This window comes from Cherax quadricarinatus, chromosome 38, assembly GCF_038502225.1.
Source record: "Cherax quadricarinatus isolate ZL_2023a chromosome 38, ASM3850222v1, whole genome shotgun sequence".
NCBI lineage: Eukaryota > Metazoa > Arthropoda > Malacostraca > Decapoda > Parastacidae > Cherax > Cherax quadricarinatus.
Genome location: NC_091329.1, coordinates 8615946 through 8636805, shown reverse-complemented (window position 1 = coordinate 8636805; position 20860 = coordinate 8615946). Strand labels below are relative to the sequence as shown.

Below are 20860 nucleotides of genomic sequence, written 5' to 3'. Positions count from 1 at the left end.
CTTCTCTCTTTCAACAAATCAGCTCTTTCCCACCGAGGCAGGGTGGCCCAAAAAGAAAAACAAAAGTTTCTCTTTTTTAACTTAAGTAATGTATACAGGAGAAGGGGTTACTAGGCCCTTGCTCCCAGCATTTTAGTCTACTCTTACTACACGCATGGCTTACGGAGGAAGAATTCTCTTCTGCTTCCCCATGGAGATAAGAGGAAATAAGAACAAGAACTAGTAAGAAAATAGAAGAAAACCCAGAGGGGTGTGTATATAATATATGCTTGTACATGTATGTGTAGTGTAACCTAAGTGTACGTAGAAGTAACAAGACATGCCTGAAATCTTGCATGTATATGAGACAGAAAAAAAGACTTAAGCAATCCTACTATCGTGTAAAACAATTACAGGCTTTCGTTTTACACTCACTTGGCAGGACGGTACCTCCCTGGGTGGTTGCTGTTTACCAACCTACTTCCTAGGTATCTATATATATATATATATATATATATATATATATTTTTTTTTTTTTTTTTTTTTTTTTTTTTTTTTTTTTTTTTTTTTTTTTTTTTTTTTTTTTTTTTTTTAAGCAAGTCGGCCGTCTCCCACCGAGGCAGGGCGATCCAAAAAGTAAGAAAATCCCCAAAAAGAAAATACTTTCATCATCATTCAACACTTTCACTTCACACATAATCACTGTTTTTGCAGAGGTGCTCAGAACACGACAGTTTAGAAGCATATACGTATAAAGATACACGACATATCCCTCCAAACTGCTAATATCCTGAACCCCTCCTTTAGAGTGCAGGCATTGAACTTCCCATTTCCAGGACTCGAGTCCGGCTATATAAAAATAACCGGTTTCCCTGAAACCCTTCACTAAATATTACCCTGCTCACACTCCAACAGATCATCAGGTCCCAAATACCATTCGTCTCCATTCACTCCTATCGAACACACTCATGCACGCCTACTGGAAGTCCAAGCCCCTCGTCCACAAAACCTCCCTTACCCCTTTCTTCCAACCTTTTCGAGGACGACCCCTACCCCGCCTTCCTTCCCCTACAGATTTATACGCTCTCCATGTCATTCTACTTTGATCCCTTCTCTAAATGATCAAACCACCTCAACAACCCCTCTTCAGCCCACTGACTAATACTTTTATTAACTCCACACCTTCTCCTAATTTCCACTCTCCAAATTTTCTGCATAATATTTACACCACACATTGCCCTTAGACAGGACATCTCCACTGCCTCCAACCGCCTCCTCGCTGCTGCATTCACAATCCAAGCTTCACACCCATATAAGAGTGTTGGTACTACTATACTTTCATACATTCCCTTCTTTGCCTCCATAGATAATGTTTTTTGTCTCCACATATACCTCAACACACCACTCACCTTTTTTACCTCATCAATTCTATGATTAACCTCATCCTTCATAAATCCATCCGCCGACATGTCAACTCCCAAGTATCTGAAAACATTCACTTCTTCCATACTCCTCCTCCCCAATTTGATATCCAATTTTTCTTTATCTAAATCATTGATACCCTCATCACCTTACTCTTTTCTATGTTCACTTTCAACTTTCTACCTTTACACACACTCCCAAACTCGTCCACTAACCTTTGCAATTTTTCTTTAGAATCTCCCATAAGCACAGTATCATAAGCAAAAAGCAACTGTGTCAATTCCCATTTTGTATTTAATTCCCCATAATTTAATCCTACCCCTCCCCTGAACACCCTAGCATTTACTTTTTACAACCCCATCTATAAATATATTAAACAACCATGGTGACATTACACATCCCTGTCTAAGACCTACTTTTACTGGGAAGTAGTCTCCCTCTCTTCTACACGCCCTAACTTGAGCCTCGCTAACCCATCTCTTTGGGAAGGACCTACTTCCACTGGGGAATCCCGCCTACCAGTGACTATGCCCTCGTCTGCTACACCTGATGTTAGTATATAAGCGCCAGGCTTCTTACTTATGCTTCAGAATCTCCACGACTACGGTGCTTTTCGCACCTACCCCTAGGTTGAGGGACTGATTACCTCATCTTCTGTACATAGTCCTACTGTCTTCAAGTTATGTCCTGGAATTTGTATTGATAAAGCCACTGGATGGCGAAACGTCTACAATTAAGATACCCAGGTGTTGCACATGTGTCTTAATTTCATCTTGTCGGTATTATATACTATTCTTACACAACTTGTCAGACACTGCAACATCATGGAATCTTGATCTAAGGACATGTACATAAACCTTCACGACTACGACAACTACTACTACAACTAACCCATATCTTTGGGAAAGACCTACTTCCACTGGGGAATCCCGCCTACCAGTGACTATGCCCTCGTCTGCTACACCTGACGTTAGTATATAAACGCCAGGCTCTTTACTTCTGTTTCAAAATCTCCACGACTATGGTGCTCTTCGCACCTACTCCTAGGTTGAGGGACTGATTACCTCGTCTTCTGTACATAGTCCTACTGTCTTCAAGTTATGTCCTGGAATTTGTATTGATAAAGCCACTGGATGGCGAAACATTTACAATTAAGATACCCAGATGTTGCACATGTGTCTTAATTTCAACGTAATATGTAGATAATGAAAGATTGGATATCAGATTGGAGGGAGGGAGTATGGAGAAAGTGAATGTGTTCAGATATTTGGGATTGGACTTGTCAGCAGATGGGTCTATGAAAGAGGAGGCAAACAATAGAATTGATGAGGGGAAAAAGGTGAGTGGTGCAATTAGGCATCTTTGGAGATAAAGAACATTATCCATGGAGTGGTAGGAAATGTTGTGCCTGAGGGCAATGTGTGGTGCAAATATTATGCAGAGAATCTGTAGCTGGGAGTTTAGGAGGAGGTGCAGGGTTCCTAAAAGTATTATCCAGTGGGCTGAGAAGGGGGTTGTCCCCTCAAGGAATATACCTTGATGCTGGCAGGGGGCTCTTGGTCTAGGGAATTGGATCTGTGCTTCAGTTCCCTGAATTGAATCTTGAATACCTTCCATCCCCCTCCCCACAGGTGCTATATAATCCTACAGGTTTAGTGCTCCCCCATGATTATTATTATAATGAGAAGGGGTTGTTAAGATGGTTTAGACATTCAGAAAGGCTAGAACAAAATAAGATGGCTTGTAGGATTTGTGTATCTGGAGTGGAGGGAAGGCAAGGTAGGGGTCATAGGAAAGGTCAGTGGTAGGGGGTAAAGGAGGTTTTATAAGCAAGGTGCTCGGGCATCCAGCAAGTGGGTTTTATGACTTGACATGTTATTTAAGTGTAAGCAAGGTAACATTTATAAAGGGATTCAGAGACACTGGTTAGCTGGACTTGAGTCCTGGAGGTGGGAAGTACAGTGCCAGCATTCTGGAGGAGTGGGAATATTTGCAGTTTTGAACTGTAGTATCGGTGCACCCCTGGCAAGACTGATGGACGGAGTGATGGTAAAAGTGTTTCTTGTATTTTGGGTTACTCTACTTCAGTGGGAGATGACCAGTGTTTAAAAAAAAAAACTTTCTTTCTTTCTTTCCTTCTTTCGTTTTCTTTCCTTCCTTCCTTCTTCCTTCTTCTTTCTTTCCTTCTTCTTTCTTTCCTTCTTCTTTCTTTCTTTCTTTCTTTCTTTCTTTCTTTCTTTCTTTCTTTCTTTCTTTCTTTCTTTCTTTCTTTCTTTCTTTCTTTCTTTCTTTCTTTCTTTCTTTCTTTCTTTCTTTCTTTCTTTCTTTCTTTCTTTCTTTCTTTCTTTCTTTCTTTCTTTCTTTCTTTCTTTCTTTCTTTCTTTCTTTCTTTCTTTGGGCTTTCTTTCTTTCTTTCTTTCTTTCTTTCTTTCTTTCTTTCTTTCTTTCTTTCTTTCTTTCTTTCTTTCTTTCTTTCTTTCTTTCTTTCTTTCTTTCTTTCTTTCTTTCTTTCAGAGTTTAGGAAGGTTAAGGATCCCTAAGCTTTATTGACAGCTATTTACAGGTTAAGGATTCCTAACTTTATTATTGGTAAGCTAGAGCTGTTACCTACATCAGCTCATTTGAAAGCATTTTTATTGTTATGAGACATACAAGTAGGGAACAGGATGAAGTTGGAGCCATCTGTGGGCCAGCATTTTCATTTTGATCAACTGACTTTATCTCGTCGACATCATTATGCTGTACGAATGTGTTCCATACTCGAGTCATCCTGGGTATGTATGATCTCAGATGGAGTGATGTTCTGGAGAAGGGTACAGCCAGAGTGAAGTTGCTGCTTTCTGCCCGTCTTGTGGCATAAAAGCTTGTTTCACGCTGTCCTCGAAGTGGATCCAAGTGTGGTATTTTGACAATATTGGCCTTGTACATAACAGTAAGGCCACCCACATCCCTCCTATGTTGAAGGCTCTGCTGAAATGACAGATCTATCCAGGATGGGTCCAGGTGAGAGATGAGACGTCTTGCTCTGTTCTCTACTCTGTCAAGCAGTCGCAGATGAGAGGGGGGGCAGGCAAACCAAGAAAGTGGAGCATACTCAAGGTGTGAGCGTACTTGTGCCTCGTACAGTGTATCGTCTGCATATGCATGTGATTCTGGGATGAGATGAAGGTCATTGAAGTAGACATTCCATAACAATGGACCCAGCACGCTTCCTTGTGGAACACTTGCCCCAATAGGATGCCTTGCTGATTCCGTTCCATTGAGGACTACACTTAGAGATATACCATGAAGGTAATCACTGAGGAGACATAGCGTAGAGCCTGCAATTCCCAGTGCTTGAAGTTTTGCTAAGAGGCCCTGGTGCCACACCCGGTCGAAAGCGCCAGCAATGTCCAGTGCTACCACACAGGTGACTTTGGATTCATCCAGTGACTGGTGCCACTTAGTGGAGAGGTTTAACAACAGATCAGCAGCAGAGTAACCTTTCCTGAAGCCATATTGACGATCACAAAGTAGTGAGTGGTAGTCAAAAAACTCTGTCATTTGTCTTGAGATTATTGTCTCAAGGATCTTACCAGTGATTGACAGGAGTGACACTGTCTGTAGTTGCTGATTTCTGCTCTGCTCTTCTTTTTTTGTGAACAGGGACTACATTTGCCTCTTTCCATGAGAGGGCCATTTACACTGTACTAGGCAGTGCTGAAAGGCCTTGAGTTAGAGTGCTGCTAGCTGGTCTGCACATCTTCTCAACAATCTTGGGCTCAATTTGTCTGGGCCCACAGCCTCTTCTTGGTCAAGCGATTTAAGAAGGAAATGCACCTCCTCCTGCCTTATTGTCACCACTGACAGTTTTGACACAGTTCTTGCTGCTAGCCAAGGAGGGTCCCTTGCTGGATCAGGAACTTGCATTTTGGTAGCAAAGTGTTCAGCAAAGAGGTCCGCCTTCTCTTGACTACTAGTAGAGGTGGTCCCATCCTGTCGATTTAGAGGTGGAATAAGTTCATCAGGCAGATAACCTTGTCTGTCCTTGACCAGGGACCACCAGGTTTTGGAGCCTACCCTACCTGATGCTAACTTTCTTTTAGTGTCCACCTCCCATTTAGCAATGACCCACTTTTCTTTGAACATCACCCATATGCCTACAGGCTTGCATGTGCAAGTTCCTGTTATAGGTGGTGGATGTCTCTTATACCTTCTCGCCATGCTTTGTACTTAGCAGTAGCAGCCTCTCTACAACGAAGCCAAACCAAGGCTGATCTGTAGGCTTAGTCACATATTGCCGGTGAGGAATGTGTTCTTGTTGTAGATTAAGGATGTGTCCAGTGAATTCTTTCACTTGGTTGTCAACATCCCCTTGGAGAAGAGCATTCCAGTCGGTGGTGGCTGAGTCAGAGCAAAGGGCTGGCCAACTACCTCTTTCCCATAGCCAGGTTGTGCGTGTGGACTCCTCACCTCGCTCTGTTGGGATCTTAAGTGCCAGTAAAAACAGCCTTGTGGTCAGGCACGATCCAAGCGTAGCCGAGAGTTTGACAAGTGACTATGCCTTCTGCCAGATCACTCACTACTGGGTCAAGGGAGGAGCCAGAGATATGAGTAGGGAAATCAACAAAGTTTCTCATGTCAAACACTGCAAGAAGGTAATCAAAGTCCCTCTGTATAAGGTGCTGGTTGAGGTCACCAACAATTATAATATGTTGACAGTTGTGTTGTAGCAGAAGGGAGTCAATATTTTCCATTAGGAAGTTGATAGGGTCTGCATGTTGCCACTGAGGTCTGTACATTGCACATGCTAGTACAGAGGTACTAGTGTTTATACAGAGCTTGAAGAACATCATTTCAAGATGTGTAGGGGTGGCAACATCAATGTGCTGGGCATGAACACTTTTAGAGAAGCACACAGCAACACCTCCTCCTTGCCCTTGCCTGTCTCTTCTCTTCCATGAGGTGTAGCCAGCAATTCTTGCAAAATTTTCTGGAGTCCTGTCATCCAAAAATGTTTCAACAACAGCTATCATGTCGGGACGTCGAGTGTTCACAAAGCTATGTGTGAGCTCTCCAACATTAGTAATGAAACCTCTAATGTTGGCCAACAGGATGCTGATAGACTGGCTCCTCATGATGAAGTGGTCAGCTTGAGGTGGTGGGTGTGTAGGGAATGTAAGGTGCCTGCCCTTGAGAGAGGTAGGGTACTGAGGCAGCTGCAGCTCTCTCTATCTATCTATCTATCTATCTATCTATCTATCTCTATCTCTCTCTCTATCTCTCTCTCTATCTCTCTCTCTATCTCTCTCTCTATCTCTCTCTCTCTATCTCTATCTCTCTCTTATCTATCTCTCTCTCTCTCTATCTCTCTCTTATCTATCTCTCTCTCTCTCTATCTCTCTATCTCTCTCTCTCTCTCTCTCTCTATCTCTCTCTCTCTATCTCTCTCTATCTCTATCTCTCTCTCTCTATCTCTCTCTCTCTATCTCTCTCTCTCTATCTCTCTCTATCTCTCTCTCTCTATCTCTCTCTATCTCTCTCTATCTCTCTCTCTCTATCTCTCTCTCTCTATCTCTCTATCTCTCTCTCTCTATCTCTATCTCTCTCTATCTCTCTCTATCTCTATCTCTATCTCTCTATCTCTCTATCTCTCTCTCTATCTCTCTATCTCTCTATCTCTCTATCTCTCTATCTCTCTATCTCTATCTCTATCTCTATCTCTATCTCTATCTCTATCTCTCTCTCTCTCTCTCTCTCTCTCTCTCTCTCTCTCTCTCTCTCTCTCTCTCTCTCTCTCTCTCTCTCTCTCTCTCTCTCTCTCTCTCTCTCTCTCCACATACACTATTCTCACATTTAAATATTCAAAGTTATGAATGGTTATATTTAAGTCTAATTTTAATAAAATATTGTATTAGCAATATACGAAAGATAAAATTTTAGTATGCTTAACATTTATGTTAAGCATTAAGTTAAGTATTAAGTTAAGTATTAAGTCTGAAGTAACACATACAGAGTCTGTTTGGATAGAATTTTCAGAGGGGCATGAAAAACTGATTTTAGGAGTGATATACCGTCCCCCAAACTTAGATAGGGACCAAGGAAAACTACTATGGGAGGAAATTGTTAAGGCCACAAGGCACGATAATGTAGTAATTCTAGGAGACTTTAACTTTAGTCATGTTGATTGGAATTTCTTGACTGGGAATTTAGAATCATACGACTTCTTAGAAGTATTTCAGGATTGTTTTTTGAAGCAGTTTGTGACAGAACCTACAAGGGGAAATAACTTACTTGACTTAGTTATGGCAAACAATGAATCCCTTGTAAAGTAAAAGGACACAAGTGCAACTAATGTGACATTATTGTGGCAACGTTTCGCTCTCCAGGAGCTTTATCAAAATGTCACATTAGTTGCACTTGTGTCCTTTTACTTTACATATTGTCGGTAATTCTACCAACTTTATTACAATGAATCCCTTGTTAATAATTTAGAAATTTCAGAGGAACTGGGTGCTAGCGACCACAAATCAATTACATTTAGCATTGAATGGAAGTACGATAGTAGCGATAACTCAGTAACAGTCCCAGATTTTCGCTTAGCAGATTACGATGGGCTTAGAGAACACTTATCATCTGTTGACTGGGGTAACGAAGAGAGCTATCAATATGACAGTTTTCTGAACACTATACATGCTGCTCAAAGAGCGTTTATCCCATATAAAGAAATTAGATCAAATAGAAATGACCCAAAATGGATGAATAATAGGCTCAAATATCTACTAGGGCATAAGAAAGGAATTTATAGGCGTATCAAAAGAGGTGAGGGTCATCTTATGAATCAGTATATTGACATTAAGAGGGACATTAAAAAGGGGATAAGAAAAGCTAAAAGGGACTATGAAATTAAAGTTGCTAGGGATTCTAAAACTAACCCAAAAAGTTTTTTCCAGGTCTATAGAACAAAAGTTAGAGATAAGATAGGTCCCCTTAAAAATAACTATGGGCACCTTACTGACAAAGAGAATGAAATGTGCTTGATTTTAAATAATTATTTTCTCTCAGTTTTTACACAGGAAGACACTAACAATATTCCAGTAATTAATTTTTACAGTGGGCTAGAAGAAGATAAATTATGTAACATCACAGTCACTAGTGAGATGGTTGTGAAGCAGATAGACAGACTGAAGCAAAATAAGTCGCCGGGTCCTGATGAGGTTTTTTCAAGGGTTCTTAAGGAATGCAAAATGGAACTCTGTGAACCATTAACTAATATTTTTAATTTATCTCTTCAAACAGGTGTAGTGTCTGATATGTGGAAGATGGCTAATGTAACTCCTATTTTTAAAACGGGACAAGTCGTTACCATCAAATTACCGCCCAATAAGCCTGACCTCAATTGTAGGCAAATTACTAGAGTCAATTATAGCTGAGATTATAAGAAGCCATCTCGATAAGCATAGCTTGATTAATGATACTCAGCATGGATTCACAAGAGGCCGGTCTTGTCTAACTAATTTATTAACTTTCTTCAGTAAAGCTTTTGAGGCTGTTGACCACAATAAAGAATTTGATATTATTTACTTAGATTTTAGTAAGGCTTTTGATAGAGTTCCGCACCATAGACTGTTAAAGAAAGTGGCAGCTCATGGCATTGGGGGAAAAGTGCTCTCGTGGATCGAGTCATGGCTCACTGACAGGAAGCAGAGAGTGTCCATAAATGGGGTTAAATCCGAGTGGGGATCTGTAACAAGTGGCGTTCCACAGGGATCAGTCTTGGGCCCATTGTTGTTTATAATATATATCAATGATCTTGATGAGGGAATTACTAGTGATATGAGCAAATTCGCCGATGACACAAAGATAGGTAGGATAATTGATTCAAACGTAGATGTTATGGAACTTCAGGAGGATTTAAACAAACTCTATTCTTGGTCAGAAAAGTGGCAGATGCAGTTCAATGTAGATAAATGCAAGGTTCTGAAGCTTGGGAGTGCCCATAACCCTAGTATTTATAAGTTAAATGATGTAGAACTTAGCCATACAGATTGCGAAAAGGACTTGGGGGTTATGGTGAGCAGCAACCTTAAACCAAGACAGCAGTGCCTAAGCGTATGTAATAAGGCAAATAGATTACTGGGATTTATATCAAGAAGTGTAAGCAACAGAAGTCCAGAGGTCATACTGCAGCTTTATACATCATTAGTAAGGCCTCACCTAGATTATGCAGCTCAGTTCTGGTCTCCGTATTACAAAATGGACATAAATTCGTTAGAAAACATTCAGCATAGGGTGACTAAATTAATACATAGCATTTGAAATCTTCCTTATGAAGAACGATTGAAGACTCTTAAGTTACATTCACTTGTTAGACGAAGAATGAGGGGAGACCTGATCGAAGTGTATAAGTGGAAGATAGGTATTAATAAAGGGGATATTAATAGGGTCTTGAGGATGTCTCTCCAAGAGAGAACCCGCAGTAATGGATTTAAATTAGATAAGTTTAGATTTAGAAAGGACATAGGAAAGTATTGGTTTGGAAATAGGGTAGTTGATGAGTGGAACAGTCTACCTAGTTGAGTTATTGAGGCTGGGACTTTGGGTAGTTTCAAATCTAGGTTGGATAAGTACATGAGTGGGAGGGGTTGGATTTGAGTGGGACTTTCACATCAGAGCTTATTTCTTGGGTGGCATTGAAAATTGGGTTGGGCAAATGTTTTGTTAGTGGGATGAATTGTAAAGGACCTGCCTAGTATGGGCCAGCAGGCCTCCTGCAGTGTTCCTCCTTTCTTATGTTCTTATGTTCTTATGTGACTTGTTTAAACAGGCAGAACTGCAGAGATGGAGCTCACGAGAGAGTTTAGGATTGTATACACTCAGTCCTGGTTGTGTTCAGAAATCTTCAGAAAGATCTTCTAACCTAACACCAAACAGTGTTTCAGATCTCACTCAGTCTCTGGTAAGTTTTCAAGTGGTAGTTCTGTTAAAAAACATTCGTTTTATAAGTGTGGAAATCAATCATTTTTTCTTATTTATTCATTTTTCTGTACTATACAGTATTCATGTATGTAATTTTTCTTACCTAACTTTCCATGAGGCAGTTTATTCCTTTTCTCAGGGGTCTGCATTGTAGTCTCTTTGAACACGTGTATCATGATAACAGTATTTTTCATATTTTGTTTTATCTCACATCTTTTGATTTTTCTGTTGCACTTTTTTTCTTACGACTGATCACTCAAAATTTGCTGCATTAATACTTAGGAAACAAGTTTTGTTTTTATGTTCAACAGGTCAGAAATTAATGATCAGATATAATTAGCAACTTAGCATTTTCATCTTCAATAATATTTCAGACTTTGAATTGTGTGGTTGACTTCAACCGACGGTATATTGAGGTTGACGACGAGCTTGTTTCCATCATTACAGACATAGAAGGTAAGAACAACTTAAAGTATAGTATGAGCATTTTGTTTGTTTATGTTTACGGTTTATATCATTAAGATTTTGATATTATTTGTCTTGGAATTTCAAGCATTGCAGATTGCATTTTTTTTTTTTTCATTGTTACTGTTCCATTTCTTTTCTTCTCATGTTTCTCCTTGCTCCATACAGGGAAGCTTTGTTTACGAGCAGTATTGTACTAGTGCAGTTATTTATACCATGTGTACCTCCACTTTGGTTTCATATTTTCCTAAATTTTCACCACACAGTATACTAGAATTGATATGAATAAATTTTAATTTTTTTTTTTTAGTTTGTCAGAGAAAAGTGTGGATTACTGATCATTGTTGATTTTCCATAACAGATGATGAGCTAGGGACAGCAACTGGCTATCATAATGCATTGCCTCTGGAGGTGCATGGTTCTGGCTACACTCAGATGCATATGATCTCCAATTCAAAAGCAGAAAAATTGGTTAGTAATTCCTGTTGTAATATTCATAAGTATCATCTTGTTCCTTAGTTATGGAAGGGGATTCCCCTTCCAAACAATAAGTCCTCCCTATCTTCCAGATGCCAGCAAGACTCTTCAATAAAGGTACGTAAATGTGATTTTAAATGTTCATTTAAATTTTTATTTATATATTGTATTACTCATTTAAGTACGTATTTATATTTGTTGTTTGTGTATTAAACTATAGTTATTCTTTAAAAAATGTATTTTTTGTGAATATTTTTGTGGGTCTGGAATGGATTAATTGTAATTACATTATTTCTTATGGGAAATATTGCTTCGACTTTCAGCCCTTTCAAGTTTAGGCCTAGCTCCTAGAACAGATTACTGCCGAAACTCAAGGTTCCACTGTATATCTAATTTTTCTCTCTCTCTTCTCTTCATTTTTCTCTCTTCTTTTTTTTCTCTTTTCTCTTTTTTTTCTCTTTCTTTTTTCCTCTTTTTTTTCTCTATTCTCTTTTTCTTTTTTATTTACTCGTGCACATTGCCTCCCCTCTTTTTTACTCTGTCCTTAACTACACATTCTTAAGTAACATTTAAGCATTAGGATTAGTTTGCCCAAAATGCATCACATAAGTAGTGACTCTTTTGTGCCTACCATTGTTTTATTACATATAAACTACATTATTTGAACTGTATTAAGAAATAAAAATTGTATTGCAATTCTCCTCCGTATCTTTCCCTTCCTCTTTCCTTTCTGTTCTCCCCATCCCACGTTTTCCCATCCCCCATTTCTTCTCTCCCACCTTCTTTTTCCATCCCTTCTCCTCTATTCCTTCTCCCTCTCCTTTCTTCCCTATTCCTCCCTTATCTATCTTCTCCTCTCTCTTTTACCCTATCTTCTCCCCTATCCCTTCTCCCCATCCACACAGGTCACTCCATATTCTAATGGTGGGGAAGAATACATATTACAATGATGTCATGCGGTGTATTAGTTTTGCCAGAGGGGGGTCATGATGGAGGAGCCTGAATAAGTGTAAGTGCTCTTATGCCATGAACTGACACATATGTTGAAAATATTTATCTTCTGCTGGAGCTTGAGTCAGTATTGAAATGTGATGTTTGTACTAGCAAGACACCTGTTGAATAAATGATGATGAATGTGTTGAATCTTATTTTGGGGTCACCCTACTTGGTGGTAGATGGCCAGGTTGGAGGGAGTATGTGGTGGAGGTTGTAAGGAATAGGGGTTTGCTCAAACAGCAGGTCTGTATCAGGTTGGAGTGAGTGGAGGAAAGTGGCTTTTGGTATTTAATATACTCTTGGAGTCTGAACAAGGCAAGATTTATGAATGGACTTAAAGAAACCAGTTAGCTGGACTGAAGACTTGGAGATTGGAAGTATATTGCCTGCTTCATAATAGTCATTAAATTTATTAGGAGGGTAAGTGTAATATATTTTATACTTTTGTAGCTTCTGATCCAATGATCTTTACACTATTTTTGTTTTGACAGATGGCGCCAGGTGTATTAGTAAAGCAAGTTAGCTTGGATGTTGAACAGTTCTGTCATGAAATGGCTCAGAGATTATGTACTGAAGCTGGAAAAAAGTATTTCTTTTGCAATGACTACAATGTAGAGATTGTTGATGTAAGTACTACTGTAACTGCTAAATTTTGTATAAAACTATTTTGTGAGGATTCCTTAACCAGTAAAAATGGAGAAAAATTTGAGGCCCACAATGAATGTATTTTTCTAAGAATTTATTTGTATGTCTTAGTGTCTGTGTATGCAATCCTGTCATTTTATATCTACCACCATGATTTTTTTTTTTTTAACAAGTCGGCCGTCTCCCACTGAGGCAGGGTGACCCAAAAAGAAAGAAAATCCCCAACAAGAAAATACTTTCATCATCATTCAACTCTTTCACCTCACTCGCACATAATCACTGTTTTTGCAGAGGTGCTCAGAACACAACAGCTTAGAAGCATATACGTATAAAGATACACAACATATCCCTCCAAACTGCCAATATCCCAAACCTCTCCTTTAGAGTGCAGGCATTGTACTTCCCATTTCCAGGACTCAAGTCCAGCTATATAAAATAACAGGTTTCCCTGAATCCCTTCACTAAATATTACCCTGATCACACTCTAACAGATCGTCAGGTCCCAAATACCATTTGTCTCCATTCACTCCTATCGAACACGCTCATGCACGCCTGCTGGAAGTCCAAGCCCGTTGCCCACATAACCTCCCTTACCCCTTCCTTCCAACCTTTTCAAGGACGACCCCTACCCCGCCTTCCTTCCCCTACAGATTTAAATGCTCTCCATGTCATTCTACGTTGATCCATTCTCTCTAAATGACCAAACCACCTCAACAGCCCCTCTTCAGCCCTCTGACTAATACTTTTATTAACTCCACACCTTCTCCTAATTTCCACACTCCGAATTTTCTGCATAATATTTACACCACACATTGCCCTTAGAAAGGACATCTCCACTGCCTGCAACCGCCTCCTCACTGCTGCATTCACAACCCAAGCTTCACACTCACATAAGAGTGTTGGTACTACTATACTTTCATACATTCCCTTTGCCACCATGATATAGTTTTAAGATTTCATATTCCCTACTTACAGATTTGTATTGATAGATTTTCACATTAAAGACTTGACTAATTTGAATATTTTCTTTTTGCCAGTGATTTTTAGATCATTCATATTTTTATTCTGGTGTTTAGGAACAATGTATATCTGATAGGCTGTGTTCCTGTAGTGCTTCATCAAACTAATCCTAGAAAGAATTTGTTTATACTTCTGAACATAGTACTGTTGATTCATGTAATTTACTCTAACCTGATATAAATTGTAAAAAAAAAATTTATGTGCTCTCCATAGGGAAGTGGAGAATAATCCTTCTTCCATTTGCCATGCTTGTTGTAAGAGGTGACTAAAATGTCAGTAGCAAGGCGCTAGTAATCTCTTCTGTATAAATTACTAAATGAAAAAAGAAGAAAATGTTTCTCCTTTTTTGAGTCACCCTGGTAGATGGCCATTGTGCTAAAAAAAAAATCTATAGAAAGAGAACATTTAGAAATTAACACTGGTATAACATAAGAAAAAAAGATGTGAAATGAAGATGGTTTACACTGTTACTGACACCTGGAATACTTTAATTAAATTACACAAATGTTCTCAACTCATATAGTATCACCTCGCCATGATGTACAGTTTACCCAACAGATTTTTCCTGCTATTTCTGAAATCTGTTTAATTGAAGTCTATTATTGAGGATTTACTATAGTACATTTTGCTTAGATTAAGCCAGGTAGTGTGTCTCATTTCTTTAGCTGCTCTCAATACACAAATAACCTGCACATAGAAGGGGGAAACGTACGAGACCGTTTTGGTCTGACTTGGACCATTTACAAAGCCACACTAACGAAAAGGAGAATAGGGAGAATATATAGGCAGGAGGTGGTAGTGACGGTAGTGGAGGTAGAAGGTAGTAGTGGGGAAGGTAGTATGGAGGAGGAGCAGCAGCCAGTCAAATACTAAGAAAGAGGAGCACTGCAAGGGAGCTAGGTGCCCACAGAGGGTAAGAGCAAGAACACAGAGGGGGGGAAAATAAATGAATAGTGAAGGAACAAATACCCAAGGCAGAAGAAAGACAACCCAGGGAGAAAAAGGAAAGAGGAAAGGGGAAGAGGGAGAAGAAGAAAAAGGAATCAGGTTAAGTCATGGGTGTTCTGAAGTTTGGTGCATTTTACAATGTAGTGGGAAAGGAAGGCATCTGCAGAAACGAAGCCAGGATTAAGATTCATACAAGGAAAGTTATTGGCAAATGTGTTTTCTTTGGGTCACCCTGTGTTGGTGGGGTATGTATGTATGTATGCATACATGCGTGTATGTGCACACCAAACATTAATTTAATTGCTATATCTCCAAGGTGTGCCCAAATAGTGGAGACATAGTGGCCCTGGCTTCAGTGTTGGTACAGGCTGCAACAGTTGTAAAAGGACTGAGCAAGACAGTCCGGTCCCCAATTAGTTCTTTAACCCGTCGTCAATACAAAACTACGGCAACATTCATCTTTAATATGGATACCAAACAGTATTATCTTATAGATAAGGAGCCACTACTTGAAGAAGATCCATACAGGCAAGTATTCTCTCTCACTCTCTCATAACTAATGTTAAAGAGGATCATAAGTAACCCAATGCCAGAGGTAATTTGCATGCACATCGTTCACGCAATTATTACGTGTGTGTTTGGTAGCGGGAATGAATGATAAGGCTTCAGAGGCTTCTTCCTTTATTTAGGTTTTTGGTACACAGACAGTGTGTTCAAGTGCCCAGGCCTGGGGAAGGGGGGGGAGGCCCGCGAGGGAGAGATGGAGTAGGCCTTGTTTCCTGAGTGAAGTCGGCTGCCTGAGTAAAGGCAGGTAAGCATGGTGAGGGTTGAACTGGGTATGGCCGCTGAGGCTTGCCTTCTGGTAGAAACTATGGAAACTAGCCATGTAGGCTTACTGTCTACATTTTGCTCGGCCACCTACCCATGGTCGTCCTCGACCATGCTTGATTGAAAAAAAAACTCTCTCTCTCTCTCTCTCTCAGGAGCAGGGCATAGATCACAGAATAAAAAGATGTGTATATGTACATACATGTGGACACGGGGAAAAAAGCTTCCTACAGGGAGGGAAGAAAATAAGGTGTGGGGGGGTGTGCTAAAACATCGTGGTCCATGGCAGTGGGCATCACTGCATGCCTTCCTGCATCTGGACAGATACTGCAAAACAGGAGACATCGCTGTGGCTGAGCTGTGACGTAACAGGGTACGGTCTCTTCTGGAACAGTGCAGCAGTCATCATAGTAGTCGCTGCAGGGTTCACTCATCCTGGGGCACAATCTGCTGGTGCCCTCCAGTGAAGTGTCGTCAGTACTCGGCAGCTGGGCAGGACTTCTTCTGGCAAGCGACTCAGGAGGACATTTCTCAACTGGTACTGTCGCTGGGGCTGTCACTGCCGGCCAGTGAAGTGAGTCATGGCAGGGACGACTCAGGCGAACATATGGGAATCGTAGCAGCATACACCGTAACTGCAGCGAGCGAGCGAGCTAGCAGTCAAAGTGGCATAATTTTTGTGCATACTGCTCACTGAAGCTGTGACACAAGTCAGACAGTTGCCTGCTGACAGAACTACTGTGGCTTGACAATGCCATTCTCTCAACAGAGTTGGAGTCATAGTGGAGGTTAGTCTAAGCATCCTCAGACTTGTTCTCTACATATAACTGCATTCTGACGGTCAGGAGGTGGAGCAAAACAAGTCTCAACGGGGAGTCGTCGTATGTACAACTCAGTAGGGCATTTACAAGCAGTGAGCAGAAGAGCTCTCTGTACAAAGGGGGCTCAGATGCTCATAACTGACACCTGGACTGACTAATGTCATCTGATAACGGTCAAGGGTGTAACACAAGGATGCTACCAGTGGTCTGGGCTCAGACCATACTGTGGTCTACACACACACAGCTGTACTCAGACCACGCAGGACACATGGAAAACTGCACACACCTACTGCACATGCAGTTACAACATGGCTTGCACTAGCAAATGACACTTTTCTGTGCAAAAATCGACGCTAAAACATTTACGAACATGTGAGAACACTGACTGCGAGGAAATTAACATATGACATATATCTTCTCTCAATCTTCTTGACAACACTGAAACAAATTGCTCACTGTGAAACTATAACACTGTCAATCTGACATCCTGTGGTGATGTCAGGCATGATGTCGTGAGGTGATGTCACTGGAGTGACATAGTGTGGTGATGTCAGGTAGACATTGTGGGTGATGTCGGGCAGATGTCCAGGGTGGCGTTGGGCAGATGTCGTGGAGCGACGTCTGGCAGCTTCATGGGTGACGTCGAGCAGACGTCCAGAGTGACGTCTGGCAGACATCCTGGGTGATGTCGGGGAGACGTCCTGAGGTGATGTCGTGGGGTGACGTCCTGGAGTGACGTCAGGCAGACGTCATGGGATGATTCGGGCAGCAGACCACAGCATGTGGCTTGGGATCTGGCTTGTTAACCCACATGGACGTATCCACACGTGGCTTCATAATCCATGTGGCTTCAAGTGACCTCGGGCATTCAGATACACAGCTCTGGCAAAGAATTCACCCCAAATTCCTAGAAAAACAGCAGAGAGGGAGTGAGAGTAACGGTGAGTCTTGTAGTGTGGTGGCGTGAGATGAGCGTGGGTGAGGTGCATATGGTGGAGCCACGACTGTGCACCTACCTTCCTCACACATACACACGTGGAAGTCAGTGTGATTCTACCACCATGGACACAGAAATCACCACAAACTCATCTCTGACTTGCTGAAATAGCCGTGCTGTTCTGAACAACAACAGAAACATACAGGTGACGCTGAATACATGACTGAGAAACAGCATGGAGCGCTGTGAAGATGAGTCACAGGGGACGCCACTTAGATTTCTCGAAGAAATTCGGCAAATTTTGGCATAGATCTTGCTCGTACCTGTGTCTGGATGCTGAGACTTGTAGACACCACATCAGGATAACTTGTTGAGAGATGGATACTTCTTGTATGGGATGATGAAGTGGAAACAGCATCTTCATTCCTTCCTTCTTTCCTCTCCAAGGGCAACACACTTGCTGTGACCACCGCTTCCACCATTTATAATGGAATGATTACGTGTGTTTGGTAGTGGGATCACTGATACTCTTTGGAAGCTTCTTACTTTATTTGCAGTTCATGGTACACAGGCAGTGTGTTTAGGTGCTCAGGCCTGGGGGGGTGGAGGCCATGCCCGCAAGGGAGAGATGGAGTAGACCTTGTTGACTCTGTGTTGAGCTGGTGCCGAGTAAGAGCGGGTAAGCGTAGTGCCGTCTTGTTGACACAGGAGTACCAGTTCCCCCCAATGCCAACCCTAGCAGCACCGCCATTACAGCAAGCCGTCACTTTTGCTGCAGCCGTCAGTCACCAGCCAGTGGCACTCCGTCTTACACAAAGAATAATAGATCAAGTACAAATAGTAGGTCAAGTACAAATAATAGGTCAAGCACTAATAACAATAGGTCAGGTATGAACAATAGGTAAAAGGGCAAACGTGAGCATCATTCATCACCGCCGGCTCCGCCAGCCAAGCACATGGTGATGTGTTTTAACTGCGCTAAGTGTGGACACTACCAGTCAGAGTGTAATAAACCTAGGTCCCCACACAATGACCATAATCATCCCTGTACCCAGCACCGAGATGGCATTTGTATGTGCCACAATTCTACAAGCCACACTTCCAGTGAATGCTATATGTTGCACCATATGGTGTCAGAAAGAACTGGTAATAGGCCAGGAGAGGCTGCCAATGGCACCTGCTGGTCACCAGCACGGGAAAAGATTATCATTTCAAAATAAAAAATTTTTTTTAAATTCTTCGACATTGAGAGCAAGACTGTGAGCAAGGGTCTCAACAGTGAAAGGGTTAAACTGTAATTTGTAATACATTAATAAAAAATTATTATTATTATTATAGAAGAATAAAAAGGCACAATACTGTGATTGAAACAATACACAAATAACCTACCCATAGAAGAACAAAACTTACGGCAGTGTTTTGGTCTGACTTGTACCATTGACTAGTCACACAGAATTAATGATCCAAATCAGATCAAAATGTCACGTAAGTTTCATTCACCTATGTGCAGATTATTTGTTTATTATTATTATTACTATTATTATCATTATTATTGCAAGGGAATTTTTGTACATGTCTGTCACAGCAATATATAATGTCATATTTATCTCCCTTTGCAAGCTTCTAACCACATTTTTGTTTATATAGCAAGTTGTTCTATTTGAATTATAAATATTTTGTATATATGTATATTATTATAATTAAGAAATTCTGTTGATACTCTGGCAGTATTGAAACCATGGAAGGCGATGTGAATGATGAGAGATGGTGGCTAAGTGCTCGCCAGACTGCTCGACAGTTACGTGCACAATGGACATGCCCAACCGATTATTATTCGAGTGTCAAAGTCATGACAAATGAGCCACTTATTAAGGGTAAGCACTACAAGATAGGCAGGGCCGAGTTCTATAAATTCAGCGTTAGTAATGAAGTAGCAATGGCACGTTTTAATCTTTCAAGAGTGATACTTTCTTATCTATTTATATACATGTATATGTATATATGTCATGCCAAATATGTAAAACTGGCCAATTAGCAAGAACTCATTTAAAATTAAGTCCTTTCTGAAATTTTCTCTTATACGTTTAAAGATATATTTTTTTCATTAATGTTAATGTAAAAATTTTTAATTTTGCACCAAAAGAATCTTAGAAAACTTACCTAATCTTTTTATAACAAGAGCAATTTATTTTAGCCTAACCCAACTAAATATATTTTAAATACGTTTACAGTAATTTAGTACTAAACAAACACAATCAATTATATTTTTTTCGTTAGGTTCAGAATGATTTTGGCGAAATTATTGCATACACAAATTTTCACTTGTCCTATATGGCAAGATGAGCGTTGCTATTTAAGCCAAGATCGCAAGTTCTGCCTATTCGGCACGACATATACGTATATAGAGTATGTATTTACCCTAAGTACAAAAATTGTACAAAAGGGTAAATATTTACATGTTTGTCAAGCAAATGTGAATATAAAGATACCTTCGTGTCCAGTGGGGAGTTGCTTGAATTCTGTTAAATGTAATCAGAGTATTTTTTAAGTAAGAGGAGCCAGTTTCAGACTTAATACACCAAGGCCATGTAACGTTCAGATAGTTCAGGTTATATATATGGAAAAGGTTTTCAAGAGGTGAAGGAAAAGGTATCAGAGAAGCATGTAAACATCTATATATTATGCAATAAGATTTAAAAAATCTTAAAATGGAATTTACCACTTTGTTAATGAATAAATTGCAAGTGCATGCATGATCTTTTAGTCATAATCACTCTTCCTTGAGAATATGAGTACAGTAACTTGTTTAGATGAGAAATGAAAAAGCACTCTCGTATTACCCATTTTCATATACCTGCACAATACTAGCACTGAATGATCTTGTATTTTTAGGAAATCATACAGATGTAGCCATAAATTAACAAACAACATAGCCGAGTCAAAACTTTTCGGGTTACTGTTCTTCTGAAATTGTGATTCAGTGTGTATCTCATAAATAGGTAAAATGACAGATAAATCTTACGAGCTTCTACCGTCCTTACATTCATTATTCACTTATCTTTTCCTCCCTCTGTTTCTTAATGCAGTACATTATTTCTTATTCCTTTAGATATTTACTTCCAGCGAGCATGTGAGCATGTTAGATAGAGGTGAATGGAGACGACTGGTATTTGGGACCTGACAAGCTGTTGGAGTGTGAGCAGGGTAATATTTAGTGAAGGGATTCAGGGAAACCGGTTATTTTTATATAGCTGGACTTGAGTACTGGAAATGGGAAGTACAATGCCTGCACTTTAAAGGAGGGGTTTGGGATATTGGCAGTTTGGAGGGATATGTTGTATATCTTTATGCATATCTGCTTCTA

At 40.2% G+C, this 20860-nt stretch overlaps 1 protein-coding gene across 2 annotated transcripts in view; it reads left to right on the top strand.

Moving 5' to 3' along the window:
- Nucleotides 1-20860, top strand: part of LOC128692998 (uncharacterized) — a 48438-nt gene that overhangs the window by 19525 nt on the left and 8053 nt on the right. For both annotated transcript variants that reach the window (XR_008407658.2, XM_053782434.2), the window contains exons 7-12: nucleotides 10208-10339; nucleotides 10734-10815; nucleotides 11186-11295; nucleotides 12789-12923; nucleotides 15227-15438; nucleotides 19225-19370. Coding sequence is in view for 1 of the 2 variants with exons in the window: in XM_053782434.2 (XP_053638409.2) it covers nucleotides 10208-10339; nucleotides 10734-10815; nucleotides 11186-11295; nucleotides 12789-12923; nucleotides 15227-15438; nucleotides 19225-19370 (817 nt within the window). In the remaining variant the exon portion in view is untranslated. The remainder of the gene's footprint in view (nucleotides 1-10207; nucleotides 10340-10733; nucleotides 10816-11185; nucleotides 11296-12788; nucleotides 12924-15226; nucleotides 15439-19224; nucleotides 19371-20860) is intronic.